General features: G+C 38.4%; 1 protein-coding gene across 2 annotated transcripts in view; it reads right to left on the bottom strand.

The window, feature by feature from the left end:
* tpk1 (thiamin pyrophosphokinase 1) overlaps positions 1–17,816 on the bottom strand; it is a 65,096-nt gene that overhangs the window by 3,181 nt on the left and 44,099 nt on the right. For both annotated transcript variants that reach the window (XM_058060119.1, XM_058060120.1), the window contains exons 7-8: positions 17,643–17,789; positions 13,764–13,872 (exon numbers count right to left, since the gene is read on the bottom strand). In XM_058060119.1, coding sequence (XP_057916102.1) covers positions 13,764–13,872; positions 17,643–17,789 — 256 coding nt within the window. The remainder of the gene's footprint in view (positions 1–13,763; positions 13,873–17,642; positions 17,790–17,816) is intronic.

Consider the following 17,816-nt stretch of genomic DNA (forward strand, 5'->3'; position numbering starts at 1 on the left):
AGCTGTACAAAAGTAACAAAATGATACTAATCACAATAAAACATAATAACATGGGCTACTGTTGTGACTGGAATTAACGTGAAGGTGAATATAGGGGTGTTATTTCACATCTGGAGGGCTCTAATAATGTTAGAAGCTGTATAAAAGTAAAAAATAAGTATACTAATCACAATAAAGCATAATAACATGGGCTACTGTTAACCCATGGTAGACATTAATTGTGTGAAGGTGACTATAGGGGTGTTATTTCACATCTGGAGGTCTCTAATAATGTTATAAGATGTAAAAAAGTAATAAAATGATACTAATCACAATAAAACATAATAATATGGCCTACTGTTGTGGCTGTAATTAACCTGTTGTAGACATTTATTGTGTGAAGGTGACTATAGGGGTGTTATTTCACATCTGGAGGTCTCTAATAATGTTAGAAGCTGTACAAAAGTAATAATATGATACGAATCACAATAAAACATAATAACATGGGCTACTGTTGTGACTGTAATTAACCCATGGTAGACATTTATTGTGTGAAGGTGACTATAGGGGTGCTATTTCACATCTGGAGGGCTCTAATAATATTGGAAGCTGTACAAAAGTAACAAAATGATACGAATCACAATAAAACATAATAACATGGACTATTGTTGTGACTGTAATTAACCCATGGTAGACATTTATTGTGTGAAGGTGACTATAGGGGTGCTATTTCACATATGGAGGGCTCTAATAATGTTAGAAGCTGTACAAAAGTAACCAAATGATACTAATCACAATAAAACATAATAACATGGGCTCCTGTCGTGACTGTAATTAACCCATGGTACACATTTATTGTGTGAAGGTGACTATAGGGGTGTTATTTAACATCTGGAGGGCTCTAATAATGTTAGAAGCTGTACAAAAGTAACCAAATGATGCTAATCACAATAAAACATAATAAATGGGCTACTGTTAACCCATGGTAGACATTAATTGTGTGAAGGTGACTATAGGGGTGTTATTTCACATCTGGAGGTCTCTAATAATGTTAGAAGCTGTACAAAAGTAAATAAAATGATACTAATCACACTAAAACATAATAACATGGGCTACTGTTGTGACTGTAATTAACCCGTGGTAGACATTTATTGCGTGAAGGTGACTATAGGGGTGTTATTTAACATCTGGAGGTCTCTAATAATGTTAGAAGCTGTACAAAAGTAACAAAATGATACTAATCACAATAAAACATAACAACATGGGCTACTGTTGTGACTATTGGGCCTCTATTGGTTACTTATTGTTTCCCTTCAAAGTCTTTCTGCGGAAGAAAAGGGAACACGAGAGAACAAAGTCAGCAAAGAACGAAGAAAATCAACACAAAAACTTCCCCTGCTTCATGGACTCCAAAACAAGCATTACGTTACCGAGTTGACACAAAACACAACGAAATAAAACGGCTTAATAATGGAGCGATTCGCCGAACCCCAAAACACAGTAGAGGAAGACAAATATGAAATAAACGTCGAGTGCGGAGTCTCAGTCTCTTTTGGGAAATAGTCTTGCCATTGTTTTTTTACTGAGCCTTTTAAATGGCTTCATTAGTAATCCCCTCCTCAGAGCTGATACAGATCAATAGCGGGGGCTCCAAATGAGCGTCGCACCCTCCTCCAGTGATAACAATGGGGATGTTTGCTGCCTGTAATTGCATTTGCAGCACGCCACAGCTGAAAGGGCCCGTTTTCTGTACAGGGGAGAGGGGGGGGGCGGTGTATTTACACAACAAATTACCCAGAGGAGAGGAGGATTATGGGTATTCGGGGTCGTGGTAAAGGCTCTACAGTACAATGCTTTGTAATCGAATGCAACAACGTTGCAGTAAAAGTAAACAAGGAGTTAACACGCTCTTGAGATCCATAGTTCATATTGTTGCTGATGGACTACCCAGCATACCTTGCGGACATTTGGAAATTACAGTTTGAAGTTTCATGTAATGTTTATCGCTGAGTTGTTAGTAGTAAAAGCGACTATAGGGGTGTTATTTAATATCTGGGGATCTCTAATAATGTTAAAAACAGGCTTTTATTTTGCTAATCAGAATCCCCGACGTCACTTCCTGTCCACACGTCCGGAAGACATTTGTTGCACCAACCACATGCACAACTTAGCTTATTTTCTATGATTATGTCTACTATATAGCTACTATATAACTATAGGGGTGCTATTACATCTGGAGATCTCTAATAATGTTGGAAATGTATTTAGAAATACATACTACATCACTACTACAATACATACTACAATACATCACTACTCTTAGTGATGTCATAAATGGCTTATTTTCTATGATTATGCCTACTATATTGGGTAATATGAGTGTAAAAATGACCATAGGGGTGCTATTTTACACCTGGAGGTCTCTAATAATGTTACAAGCTGTACAAAAGTAACAAAATGATACTAATCACACTAAAACATAATAACATGGGCTACTGTTGTGACTGCAATTAACCTGTGGGAGACATTTATTGCGTGAATGTGACTATAGGGGTGTTATTTCACGTCTGGAGGTCTCTAATCATGTTAGAAGCTGTACAAAAGTAACAAAATGATACTTATCACAATAAAACATAATAACATGGGCTACTGTTAACCCATGGTAGACATTTATTGTGTGAATGTGACTATAGGGGTGTTATTTCACATCTGGAGGGCTCTAATAATATTGGAAGCTGTACAAAAGTAACAAAATGATACTAATCACAATAAAACATAATAACATGGGCTACTGTTGTGGCTGTAATTAACCTGTGGGAGACATTTATTGCGTGAATGTGACTATAGGGGTGTTATTTCACGTCTGGAGGTTTCTAATCATGTTAGAAGCAGTACAAAAGTAACAAAATGATACTAATAACAATAAAACATAATAACATGGGCTTCTGTTAACCCATGGTAGACATTTATTGTGTGAATGTGACTATAGGGGTGTTATTTAACATCTGGAGGTCTCTAATAATGTTAGAAGCTGTACAAAAGTAACAAAATGATACTAATCACAATAAAACATAATAACATGGGCTACTGTTCTGACTGTAATTAACCTGCGGTAGACATTTATTGCGTGAAGGTGACTATAGGGGTGTTATTCAACGTCTGGAGGTCTCTAATCATGTTAGAAGCTGTACAAAAGTAACAAAATGATACTAATCACAATAACACATAATAACATGGGCTACTGTTGTGACTCTAATTAACCCATGGTAGACATTTATTGCGTGAAGCTAACTATAGGGGTGTTATTTCATGTCTAGAGGGCTCTAATAATGTTTTTAGAAGGTTGTCAACAGGTTCTTTGTGCTGTAGTTATAAAAATATTCTATTTATATATAATAATAATGGAAATTCACTTATCACAGTCGGGTCTGGAACCAGTTAATCGCAATACACGAGGGATTACGGTACCTATCCACTTTACGAAATGTTGCATCACAAGCGCAGCTAAGTTTGTTTTAGAGCAGCGGCTCTTCACAAGAAGAACCCCAGTAAATATCACATCAGTGTCCTTATGTATACTCTTATTGATGGGCCGTGACATAAGTCCGGGGCTGGCATCTCGCAGTGTCAGCACCATCTGCTTCGCCACGATAGCCGGCGTCCATTAAATGTTTATGATGCCGCTGCTGGGTTTGTCGAGGAGCGTCAAGTGGAAAAAAAAAAACAGTTTGTGGCTGAAGTTGACCTTCAAGATATAGGAAAAGCAGTCTCTGGTGGGAAGTCAATGATGGGGGGGTTTAGGGGCTTGTGATTGTGGGGAATATGGCATGTCCTTGTGTTTGACTTGATGGAAGGGTTCGCTGCATGTAGAGGGGAGGGGGGGGGCAAGGTTACAACTAATAAGGGTTTTGGCTGAAAATATGCACGAGTGTGCCACTCTTGGGTGAACTCCTTCCCCAACCAACCCTCATGGTGCTGAAATAGGAGAGGAGGATATAAAAGGAAAAAGACGAGTGGGGCTTAGCATCGTGTTGAACAGCAGACAGAAAATGATTCATATCCATGCTGGAGAAGGGAAGAAAGTAGAAGAAGAAAAGTTATAGAACTAGAAGGTCAGAATGTGTGTTTGCGTCTGACACACACACACACATATATACAAAGATCTAAAAAGAGCGGAGATGTCTGCCTCCGGCTGGGCTACTGAACCAAGAGGTGTCATATGCATCTAGCTGTTTGACAAAGAGATAAAACTCGCCATCATAACAAAATGCTACTGAATAGTCAACACAAAGATCAGCTGTAATGCTTCATCTCAGCAGCAGCATGTCTGCAGAAAAAAATGAAAAAAATATGATTTATTACTCCGGAGTTACACAAAGTGCTTTTCCTACAGCTGGAGAAAAGAATCTGTGAACATCACAGCAAAAAAATAAAAAAATGTAAAAAGAAGCCAATCCCATACCTGCCAACTTTGATTAAATGTTATAAGATATAATGTTTTTTTTAAATATACACTATATTAATACACAGTGCTGTTTCCGGGTTGAATAAAGTATCTTATTAGTATTAATATTTAGTCATTTTTTTCCTCAAATAAGCATTTTCACGGTGGACGAGTGGTTAGCATGCATGCCTCACAGCTAGGAGACCCGAGTTCAATTCCATTTCTGTGTGGAGTTTGCATGTTCTCCCCATGCATGCGTAGAATTTCTCCGGGTACTCCGGTTTCCTACCACATTCCAAAAACATGCTAGGTCAATTAGCGACTCCAAATTGTCTCCAGAAGCTAAGCTGCACAGCAGTCTAGTGGTTAGCGTACAGACGTCACAGCTAGTAGACCTGAGTTCAATTCCACTCTCGGCCATATCTGTGTGGAGTTTGCATGTTCTCGTGGGTTTTCTCCGGGTACTCCGGTTTCCTCCCACATTCCAAAAACATGCTAGGTTAATTAGCGACTCCAAATTGTCCATAGGTATGAATGTGAGTGTGAATGGTTGTTTGTCTATATGTGCCCTGTGATTGGCTGGCCACCAGTCCAGGGTGTACCCCGCCTCTCCCATAAAGCCAGCTGGGATGGGCTCCAGCACCCCCTGCGACCCTCGTGAAGATAAGTGGTAGAAAATGAATGAATGAATGAATGAATGTATACTATATTGGGTAAAACGTGTAAAAGTGACTATAGGGGTGTTATTTCATGTCTAAAGGGCTCTAAATTATGCTAAAAAACTTATTTAGAAGGTCATAAACAGGATTTCCGGCTGCACGGCAGTCGAGTCGTTAGCACGCGGACCTCACAGCTAGGAGACCCGAGTTCAATCCCACCCTCGGCCATCTCTGTGTGGAGTTTACAAGGTTTTCTCCGGGTACTACGGTTTCCTCCCACATTCCAAAAACATGCTAGGTTAATTAGCGACTCCAAATTGTCCATAGGTATGAATGTGAGTGTGAATGGTCGTTTGTCTATATGTGCCCTGTGATTGGTTGGCCACCAGTCCAGGGTGTACCCCACCTCTCGCCCGAAGACAGCTGGGATAGGCTCCAGCACCCCCCATCTTTAATCAGAAAACATGTTACAAAGGTAAGTTTCAGGAAAATATCAGTTCCCGACTAAAACGAAAACATATAAAAAGCTCATATAGCTATCTCTATACCACAACATAACCAACACAAAAGGGTTATTATGTCATAATAACATTTATTTATTAATATAACAATTAATTATATAATAATTAATAATTCTTATAATCATCTAATAATTAATTATAATTAATTAATTATTATGATTAATATTAATTATAATTAATTCATAATTATTTTTATTATTTTTATGGCTCCACTGCTGTAAAATTGACATCTTTTGCGTGCAAAAAAAACCCTCCTCAACCGTGTATAAATATGTCTATAGGTTTATAAAAATGTATAAATAGTATCAGATAAATAATAATTTTCAAGTCATCAGACTGAATTCTGAGTCAAGTCCTGAGTCATTTGGTGTCAAAGTCGAGGTACTGGTACTGGCAGGTCAAGTCCAAGCATTTGATTTAAGGGACCCACAACTGCATTCAGGGACTCGAAGACACCCAATGTCATGTGGGGGGTGGGGTGTGGGGAGGGGGGGGGGGCAGCAAGGGCAATGCAATTCAAAAAAAGGACAGGGAATGAGGCAAATAAATTGGCAGGGGTCTCAAACGTGTTACTGTAGGCAGTGCCAATTAAGCAACCGCCCTTGCGAGAGCGCAGCGCGGCGCGGCTTCATGCTAACGGCTAATCAAGAGTAGAAAAAAAAACTTGGCTGTTAGCATAATCGTTAGGATTAGCAACTTCAAAGTCACTGAATAAAGGCTAAAGTCATCACACAGCAACCCAACACTCCAAAACTAGTAAAATATAAGTACCAATATGAGTTTAAAATTAAAAGAGGACAAGCGGCATAGAAAATTGATAGATGGGTGGCTGCAATGTTGCCTCTGTCCACCAAAGGAAGCCAGAGGAGCCCAGAGGGAGGCTGACATCATCGCAGCGCCCCAGCAGGCACCAATGAAATGCTTTGCTTGGACGAAATGCATTATGTAAACATGGCAATTGACAGGAAGTAAGACGGTATCGAACTCCACTGCAGTGACTTCATTATAAACTTGTACGTTGGCCTCCTACATTGTTACCTTTGCCACACTGCAGTCTCTTCATTATTTAGTAGTACACTCTCCCTCCTTTAGTATCATTACCGCAGTGCAGTCCTTTTATTAGACAGCGCTCCCCCGACAAAGAGCCTTTTGAGCCGTGGTCATCCACGGCCTCTTTAAACGGCCTGCGTCTCTCCTCAAAACACAATCGACTTGATGGTACAAGTGAAATATATATTCCTCGCGTCAAGAGGTGCAAAGATCTTTGCTACGTTTAACCGAACATGACAAAACATGGTGTCGTGTCATCTTTTATGTTTGCTACACTTCATCATCACTATGCACGCAACAGAAGGGGGTTGACGTTGCATGATAAGTCTTTGTCTGAGTTACAAATAAAGCTAAAGTCATCACACAGCAACCCAACACCCCAAAGTTAGCTAGGAAATATACAATACAAGTACCGATATGAGCTTGAAAATAAAAATAGGACAAGCGGCGTAGATGGGTGGCTGCAGAGGTGCTGCAATGTGTTGCCTCTGTCCACCAGAGCCTGAGGAGCCCAGAGGGAGGCTGATGTCATCGCAGCGCCCCGACAGGAGCCAATGAAATATGTTGGACGAAATGCATTATGGGAAAACGTTAAAGTATATATTTAAAAAATTCTAAACTCGTATTCATTTATGGTTCTTCGTCAGGGCTGAGCGAGTGACGTGATGGCAACTCTTGTCGCTATTTAGCTTATTAGCTTATTAGCTTGTCAAGGGCCTGGACAATTATTAATTTCCATGAATTATTGATGAAGCCAGCAAAGATGATATTTATTCATTGTCAACAAATTGTACTGTATATATATTTTCATTCAAAGCCTTATACAAATAAGGCTAAAGTCATCACACAGCAACCCAACACTCCAAAGGTAGCTAGGAAATATACAATACAAGTACCAATATAAGTTTAAAATAAAAAGAGGACAAGCGGCATAAAAATGGAATGATGGATGGCTGCAGAGGTGCTGCAATGTTGCCTCTGTCCACCAGAGCCTGAGGAGCCCAGAGGGAGGCTGATATCATTGCAGCGCCCCGACAGGCACCAATGAAATGCTTTGCTTGGACGAAATGCATTATGGGAAAACGTTAAGTCTTTGTCTGGTCTCCGAACTCTATTATGTTATGAAAAACACATCTGGGAAAGGAGCTTTTGTGCTAAAAATAGAAGGGATTGATTTAGCTTGTACACACGTAGCGTAAACTTTCACGTTACGTTTATCATGCAGACAAGCGTACGGCGTCACTCAGTCATGTCTCGTGTCAGCGAGCTAATTCAACAAGAGTTACTCCGCAATGTTTTATAAAGCAACACTTAAGCCTTCAGGTTGCAGTAAACTATTCATCTCACAAACATACTCATGGCTTTTACTCTCCCCGTGTTTGCAACCGCGTTCTTTTATTTATAGATGAGAAACTCATCAGCACCCCTGACAAAAAAAAAAAAAAAAACGAGAACGGACAAATTTTCATCCACCAACTGCAAGCGCGGCTTAGCTGTGTCATCGCGTATGCATACTACGTCTAATCTAACGCTACAACGGTGTGAATTATTAAACACGCACATAAAATAGTCAACATGTGATATAACAGACCCGCCGACACAAGGACCTCGGATTTTCCTTAATTAGTTCCGAAAGGTTCAACAAATTTTTCATAAATAGAACAGTCTGATTCACAGTATCATTTTACAAATAAGGCTAAAGTCATCACACAGCAACCCAACACATTCATACCTATGGACAATTTGGAGTAGCCAATTAATCTAGCATGTTTTTGGAATGGGGGAGGAAACCGGAGTACCTGGAGAAATTCCACACATGCAAAGGGAGAACATGCAAATTCCACACAGAGATGGAGGATCGAGGATGGCATTGAACTCGGGTCCCCTAGCTGTGAGGCCTGCATGCTAATCGCTCGTTTGCCGTGAAAATGTTTATTTGAGGAAACAAATTATATAAGGCTAAAGTCATCACACAGCAACCCAACACCCCAAAGGTAGCAAGGAAATATACAATACAAGTACCAATATGAGTTTAAAATAAAAAGAGGACAAGCGGCATAGAAAATGGATGGATGGATGACTGCAGAGGTTCATTTATGGTTCTTCGTCAGGGCTGAGCGAGTGACGTGATGGCAACTCTCCTTGCTATTTAGCTTATTAGCTTATTAGCTTGTCAAGGGCCTGGACAATTATTAATTTCAATGAATTATTGATGAAGCCAGCAAAGATGATATTTATTCATTGTCAACAAATTGTACTGTATATATATATTTTTATTCAAAGCCTTATACAAATAAGGCTAAAGTCATCACACAGCAACCCAACACTCCAAAGGTAGCAAGGAAATATACAATACAAGTACCAATATGAGTTTAAAATAAAAAGAGGACAAGCGGCATAGAAAATGGATAGATGGGTGGCTGCAGAGGTGCTGCAATGTTGCCTCTGTCCACCAGAGGAAGCCAGAGGAGCCCAGAGGGAGGCTGATATCATCGCAGCACCCCGGCAGGCACCAATGAAATGCTTTGCTTGGACAAAATGCACTATGGGAAAACGTTAAAGTATATATTTTTTAATTTCTAAGCTCTTATTCATTTATTGGAACAATCAATGTGTTAGAACTGTCATTTTTATTGCAAATGTCGATCAGAAATCAGAGGAGATGGCATTGAATGAGTCATAAAAAAACAAAAAATAATGTTCTGCAAGCCGAACAATCACAGCCTCTCAATACTACATTATTAAATCACCCTCGGCATTTCAGGGTTAAAATTTTGTGTCTTCACTCTAACATAATTTTTCACAAATATGTTAATAAATCACGTCAGTAATGTTACTGTAATATTTGGTGAGGCACACAAACATCAGATTTGATCTACGACAGGCTTCTGTTGCAGGTCTGAATTACTATAGGGGTGTTATTTTATGTCTAGAGTGCTCTAATAATGTTTATTAGGTTGTGATCAATTTTTCTATGCTCTAGTTCTGTCACTCAAATATAATGACTATATTGCTACGAGTATTTCAGCTTTTTCTGAACCCTGGAGGGAAATCTCCCCCAATAACTTACAAGTCGTCTCAGCATTGACTCAAGACAACGGGATCTGATGCGGAACTTTTACATGAGGCAAATATTTTAATACGCTCCTGTCTGATGCAAGCAGGCAAAATGTCTCCTCGGGCCCAGCGAGGCTGTGATGAGCAGCCCAAAACTCTTTCTTTGTAGAAAGAGCATGTATTTTTAATCACCGTAAAGCTTTGAACACAAGTGAGGGAGGCATTTCATTGGACTTTCAAAGCCTTTGTGTCACGCAAGAATGGCATAGAGCCTGACCGGGTCTTCATTTCCATTCATAATAATCAACTGGCTAATTATTAATTAGATGATTGTGTGGAATTATTGATGAAGACAATTTGTCAACAAATTGTAGTGTATATATATTTTCATTCAAAGCCTTTAGCCTTATATAAATAAGGCTAAAGTCATCACACAGCAACCCAACACTCCAAAGGTAGCTAGGAAATATACAATACAAGTACCAATATGAGTTTAAAATAAAAAGAGGACAAGCGGCATAGAAAATTGATAGATGGGTGGCTGCAGAGGTGCTGCAGAGCCCAGAGGGAGGCTGACATCATCGCAGGAACCAATGAAATGTGTTGCTTGGACGAAATGCATTATGGGAAAATGTTAAAGTATATATTTTTCAAAATTCCAAACTCATATTCGTTTATGGTTCTTTGTCAGGGCTGAGCGAGTGACGTGATGGCAACTCCCGTCGCTATTTAGCTTATTAGCTTATTAGCTTGTCAAGGGCCTGGCCAATTATTAATTTCTATGAATTATTGATGGAGCCAGCAAAGATAATATTTATTAATTGTCAACAAATTGTACTGTATATATATATATATATTTTCATTCAAAGCCTTATACAAATAAGGCTAAAGTCATCACACAGCAACCCAACACTCCAAAGGTAGCTAGGAAATATACAATACAAGTACCAATATGAGTTTAAAATAAAAAGAGGACAAGCGGCATAGAAAATTGATAGATGGGTGGCTGCAGAGGTGCTGCAGAGCCCAGAGGGAGGCTGACATCATCGCAGCGCCCCGGCAGGAACCAATGAAATGTGTTGCTTGGACGAAATGCATTATGGGAAAACGTTAAAGTATATATTTTTCAAAATTCCAAACTCATATTCATTTATGGTTCGTTGTCAGGGCTGAGCGAGTGACATGATGGCAACTCTCGTCGCTATTTAGCTTATTAGCTTGTCAAGGGCCTGGCCAATTATTAATTTCTATGAATTACTGATGAAGCCAGCAAAGATGATATTTATTAATTGTCAACAAATTGTACTGTATATATATTTTCATTCAAAGCCTTATACAAATAAGGCTAAAGTCATCACACAGCAACCCAACACTCCAAAGGTAGCTAGGAAATATACGATACAAGTACCAATATGAGTTTAAAATAAAAAGAGGACAAGCGGCATAAAAAATGGATAGATGGGTGGCTGCAGAGGTGCTGCAGAGCCCAGAGGGAGGCTGACATCATCGCAGGAACCAATGAAATGTGTTGCTTGGACGAAATGCATTATGGGAAAACGTTAAAGTATATATATTTTTTTAATTCTAAACTCGTATTCATTTATGGTTCTTCGTCAGGGCTGAGCGAGTGACGTGATGGACACTCTCGTCGCTATTTAGCTTATTAGCTTATTAGCTTGTCAAGGGCCTGGCCAATTATTAATTTCTATGAATTATTGATGGAGCCAGCAAAGATGATATTTATTCATTGTCAACAAATTGTACTGTATATATATTTTCATTCAAAGCCTTATACAAATAAGGCTAAAGTCATCACACAGCAACCCAACACTCCAAAGATAGCTAGGAAATGTACAATACAAGTACCAATATGAGTTTAAAATAAAAAGAGGACAAGCGGCATAGAAAATTGATAGATGGGTGGCTGCAGAGGTGCTGCAATGTTGCCTCTGTCTACCAGAGGAAGCCAGAGGGAGGCTGACATCATCGCAGCGCCCCGGCAGGAACCAATGAAATGTGTTGCTTGGACAAAATGCATTATAGGAAAATGTTAAAGTATATATTTTTAAAATTCTAAACTCGTATTCATTTATGGTTCTTCGTCAGGGCTCTCGTCGCTATTTAGCTCATTAGCTTATGTTCATTAGAGAGGAGGAGAGTGTTATTGCAGGTGGAACAATCGATGTGTTAGAACTCATTTTTATTGCAAATGTCGATCCAAAATCAGAGAAGATGGCATTGAATGAGTCATAAAACCCCAAGAAATAATAATAATAAATAATAATTGTTTCTATATGTGCCCTGTGATTGGCTGGCGACCATTCCAGTGTGTACCCCGCCTCTCGCCTGAAGACAGCTGGGATAGGCTCCAGCACCCCCTGCGACCCTCGTGAGGATAAGTGGTAGAAAATGAATGAATGAATCAATGTATACTATATTGGGTAAAACGTATAAAAGTGACTATAGGGGTGTTATTTCATGTCTAAAAGGCTCTAAATTATGCTAAAAAAACATATTTAGAAGGTCATAAACAGGATTTTGGGCGGCACGGCGGTCGAGTCATTAGCACGCAGACCTCACAGCTAGGAGACCCGAGTTCAATTCCGCCCTGGGCCATCTCTGTGTGGAGTTTACAAGGTTTTCTCCCGGTACTCCGGTTTCCTCCCACATTCCAAAAACATGCTAGGTTAATTAGCGACTCCAAATTGTCCATAGGTATGAATGTGAGTGTGAATGGTTGTTTGTCTATATGTGCCCTGTAATTGGCTGGTGACCATTCCAGGGTGTATACCGCCTCTTGCCCGAAGACAGCTGGGATAGGCTCCAGCACCCCATGCGACCCTTTTGAGGATAAGCAGTAGAAAATAAATGAATTTTACTTCCTCTAAATCCCAGACAAAGAGATCTTGTAAACACACATAATTAATTATGCGTCTACATTGGACTCATACACATGTGATGAGTAAATACACAACACCTGGGCTCTTCAAACCACAAACATTAATGAATAAAATTGGAAGACTCCCCTGACACACACACACACACACACACACACTCCAATTCAAACACAACCAAACAAGAGGACTCCAACGTGCTTGATCAAGTGTGCAGACTCCTCACAAACACAAGATGGATGCCCACCAAAAAAAAAAAAAGCAAACACGCAATTCCCACTGACAGACGGTGCAGGTTTCCCTGGTATGCTGAGGAGGTTTCGAACGTGCCAAGTCATTAAGAAGCCAGCTGGTTATAAAGCTCGGTTCGGGGGCTAAGGGATGCGTACGGCAAATCGGTATCATTATGGCACCGGTTTCCGATATAAATGTTTGTAACTAGTCATAGTTGCCTCGTTTTGGTGCTAAATTAGTACTTAGTCGACTCGAATGTTGAAATGTTGCATAATTGTGCATCAACTATCAATTTCTGATCGTATTGTGCAGAATGTATGTGTAACGGATGACAATTTTAAGCTAAGCTAATTGTTATTTTTACATAAAACAACCCTTTTTTGTGTTGTGGTGCATTTGTTTAGTCGTTTGTGTTGTCACAAAAGCAAAATTTGTATCAAATATGCTCTGTTTTTTTTTAGTTGGGAACTGAAATTTTCCTGAAACTTACCTATGTTCTAATGCTGATTACTAAAGAACGGAAAAAGGTAGAAACAAACTTGTTTTTTCTAATGAAAGATGTCAATCTCATCTTTCTGTTGGTAGGTTCCATGTTTATATAGCCCTAGAACAGTGTGCCTTGACAGAACAGTCAAATTTTTTTATAGAAAATATATAAATATATAAAATGTATATAAAAAATATAAAATAAAAATATATAATATAAAAAATATATTTAAAAATAAATAATAAAAATATAATATATATAAAAATATATTTAAAAAATAAATAATAAAAATATAATATATATATAAAATATATAAAATGCACTACCTGCAGGACTGGACACCATTTGTAAAATGGCATTGTATAATTTAAGCCACTAGATGTCACTAGAAAAATGAAACCTGCACCGGACTTGATGGAGGAGATGAAAGAGACTCACTTAGGTTCCATTTGAGGCCACTGGTGGTTGTTAGGCAGGGTCCCCCCACTGGAATGAGGCCGCACCAGTCCCCCTCCAGGCCCGTGTTTACCCCCAGTCTGTGGGTGCCCTGTAACCAGAATACATAAAGGATGAAGGGTTTTGTAAAGCAACACGTGTCAATTTCAATACAAAAAATGCATCTCAGCTTTGTGGTAGGTGAAGAAGGCTATTATTAGTATTATTAATTATTATGATTATTATCAACTTCAGCCTTTGCTCTTTTTTTGCTGCTGTTTTTTATGTTTTTTCCAAATATTTTTACTTTCTTCTTAATATTTTCACTTTATTCACATATTATCATCACTATTCCAATTATTCTATTATTATCATTCTATTCTATTATTATTCTATAATTAATATATTATTATTATTATTATTAATTATTATTATTATCAACTTCAGCCTTTGCTCTTTTTTGCTGCTGTTTTTTATGTTTTTCCAAATATTTTCACTTTATTCACATATTATCATCACTATTCCAATTATTCCATTATTATCATTTTATTCTATTATTATTCTATAATTAATATATTATTTATATCCTATTATTATTATTATTATTAACTTCAGCCTTTGCTCTTTTTTGCTGCTGTTTTTTATGTTTTATTTTATGTTAAATATTTTAACTTTCTTCTTAATCAATAATCTACATTTTCTGAACGTAATATTTTCACTTTATTCACATATTATCATCACTATTCCAATTATTATTATTATTATCAACTTCAGCTTTTGCTCTTTTTTTGCTGCCGTTTTTTAATGTTTTATTTTATTTTAAGTTAAATATTTTAACTTTCTTTTTCTTCTTCAATAATCTACATTTTCTGAACGTAATATTTTCACTTTATTCACTTAATATTATCACTATTCCAACCATAAAAAATACAACTTTATTTAGTTTTGTTTGTCTCATATTATGAGTTTAAAGAAAATAAATATTTCAAGAAATATTTAAAAAACAAATTGGTTGCAGTATGACTTTTTTCTTTTAATATTTTGACTTTTTTTTTTTTTTACAAAGAATTGTCTTGTAAAATTACTTTTTTTTTTTTTTTTTTTTTACATTTTTTAAAAAATGTTTTCTTGTTGCTGCAGACAAAAAAAACAAAAAACACTTAAGACACCTCTATGTAGAACAAATACATTTTGCAATAGTGTATCCTCAATGTTTTTCTTAAGCCGGAATCAAACCTTTTCTGGTTGCAGCCAATTAATGTACCCCATTTTACCTTGATTGCTTAAAGACGCAATTAATCAACAACCAATTCCAGCCAATAGATCCATTTCTTAACCATTGATTAATCGATATGCACCTTGTAACCACATCAATTACATATTTACTGTAACTTTAACAACCGCCGCTGGGCTTCTCAAAGGTCGCGCTCACCTTCATGTACAGGCATCTGCGTTCATCAGTCGTCGGCGAATTGGCGGGCACGTTTGACAAATGAGCTTAATTTACCCACACTGAAGTAAGATTAATTGGAGGTGTCGAGGTATGAAGCAGCAAATGACAACACGCCTTTGGAATAATGACAAGAACTAGCGAGGGAGCGAGGGTTGCCCAAACCGTTACACGGGATCATCGGGAAGAGCGGCAGTCTCCCGTGAAGAAAGTAAACAACATCGGAGAAAAAGGGAGGGAAATAGGATGGAGGCCAACGTAAAAAAAAATGGAAGCTAAGGCTCACAAATGGGTGACTGCTAGGCCCACTTGTAAAGGCAATCAACTGAGGGACGTGAGGACGTGTCTGGCATAGAGGAGGCATCAAACAGGGCTCGCTTCATCTGGCGCAGAACAGAAAAGTGGGGCACCATAAGAGCACACGAGTGTGAATGCTCTTGATTATTTAACAGCGTGAGGAGGAAGGAGGAAGCTGTGCGAGGCAGAGAAGGATTTCGGAGAGACGAATAAGCAGTCAAGTTCACGTTGACGGGTTTTTGGCTTTTGACAGGAAATTACCGACAAAAATACGTCTCCGGTTTTCGCACAATGTCTTGGTTATCATACGGAAGGGTGTCCTGATCGTCCTTTATGGAATTAAAATATTACTCAAACCTCAAAAACACACATAAAGTCATGAAATCAGCCATAGCATGTCCGACATAATAGAGTGAAACAATGCTCTTCTCCCTTTCCGTGTGGAAGTGGTAAGTTTAGAAGAAATGCATTCATTCATTCATTTTCTACCGCTTATCCTCACAAGGGTCGCGGGGGTGCTAGAGCCTATCCCAGCTGTCTTCGGGCGAGAGGCGGGGTACACCCTGGACTGGTGGCCAGCCAATCACAGGGCACATATAGACAAACAACCATTCACACTCACATTCATACCTATGGACAATTTGGAGTAGCCAATTAACCTAGCATGTTTTTGGAATGTGGGAGGAAACCGGAGTACCCGGAGAAAATCCACGCATGCACGGGGAGAACATGCAAACTCCACACAGAGATGGCCGAGGGTGGAATTGAACTCGTGTCTCCTAGCTCTCAGGTCCGTGTGCTAACCACTCTCTCAGGTCTCCGACATAATAGAGTGAAACAATGCTCTTCTCCCTTTCCGTGTGGAAGTGACATTTTTTTTTTGAATTTTTTTGTGTGAATGTGACTATAGGGGTGTTATTTAACATCTGGAGGTCTCTAATAATGTTAGAAGCTGTACAAAAGTAAATGATACTAATCACAATAAAACATAATGACATTTTTTAAGACATTTTTTTTGAATTTTTTTGTGTGAATGTGACTATAGGGGTGTTATTTAACATCTGGAGGTCTCTAATACTGTTATTACCCAAACCTCACAAACACACATAAAGTCATGAAATCAGCCATGGCATGTCCGACATAATAGAGTGAAACAATGCTCTTATCCCTTTCCGTGTGGAAGTGGTAAGTTTAGAATAATTACATTTGAGGTTAATTTGTTAGCTCACTAGATTCCTTACTAGCGGGTGTCATTATGGTGCAAACGATGTATAATAAGAGTTTATAGGTGACTATAGGGGTGTTATTTCACATCTGGAGGTCTCTAATAATGTTAGAAGCTATACATAACTAACAAAATTATACTAATCACAATAAAACATAATGACATTTTTTAAGACATGTTTTGTGTGAATGTGACTATAGGGGTGTTATTTAACATCTGGAGGTCTCTAATAATGTTAGAATCTGTACAAAAGTAACAAAATGATACTAATCACAATAAAACATAATTACGTTTTTTAGACATTTTTTGTGTGAATGTGACTATAGGGGTGTTATTTAGCATCTGGAGGTCTCTAATAATGTTCGAAGCTGTACAAAAGTAACAAAATGATACTAATCACAATAAAACATAGTAACATGGGCTCCTGTTGTGGCTGTAATTAACCTGTGGTAGACATTTATTGTATGAATGTGACTATAGGGGTGTTATTTCACACATGGAGGTCTCTAATAATGTTAGAAGCTGTACAAAAGTAACAAAATGATACTAATCACAATAAAGCATAATAACATGGGCTACTGTTGTGACTGTAATTAACCCGTGGTAGACATTTATTGCGTGAAGGTGACTATAGGGGTGTTATTTCACATTTGGAGGTCTCTAATAATGTTAGAAGCTGTACAAAAGTAACAAAATGATACGAATCACAATAAAACATAATAACACGGGCTACTGTTGTGGCTGTAATTAACCCGTGGTAAACATTTATTGCGTGAAGGTGACTATAGGGGTGTTATTTCACATCTGAAGGTCTCTAATAATGTTAGAAGCTGTACAAAAGTAACAAAATGATACCAATACCAATCTGGGTGACTAGATTTTTGGTATTTTCAGCACATGATATACTCACAGGTCTGAGTAGATAAGCCAGGCTTGTCTCCTGGATGACCAACAGCGGGAGCTGTGTCATGGGCAGAGCATGATGGAGGGTCTCCACCGTCGCCATCACCTGGTCAAATCTTCCCCCGAGCCCGCCCAGTGTTACAATAGCGTCAACCTGTACACACGCAATGTAAAATCGGAC

Source organism: Doryrhamphus excisus, chromosome 21 (assembly GCF_030265055.1).
Source record: "Doryrhamphus excisus isolate RoL2022-K1 chromosome 21, RoL_Dexc_1.0, whole genome shotgun sequence".
Lineage (NCBI taxonomy): Eukaryota > Metazoa > Chordata > Actinopteri > Syngnathiformes > Syngnathidae > Doryrhamphus > Doryrhamphus excisus.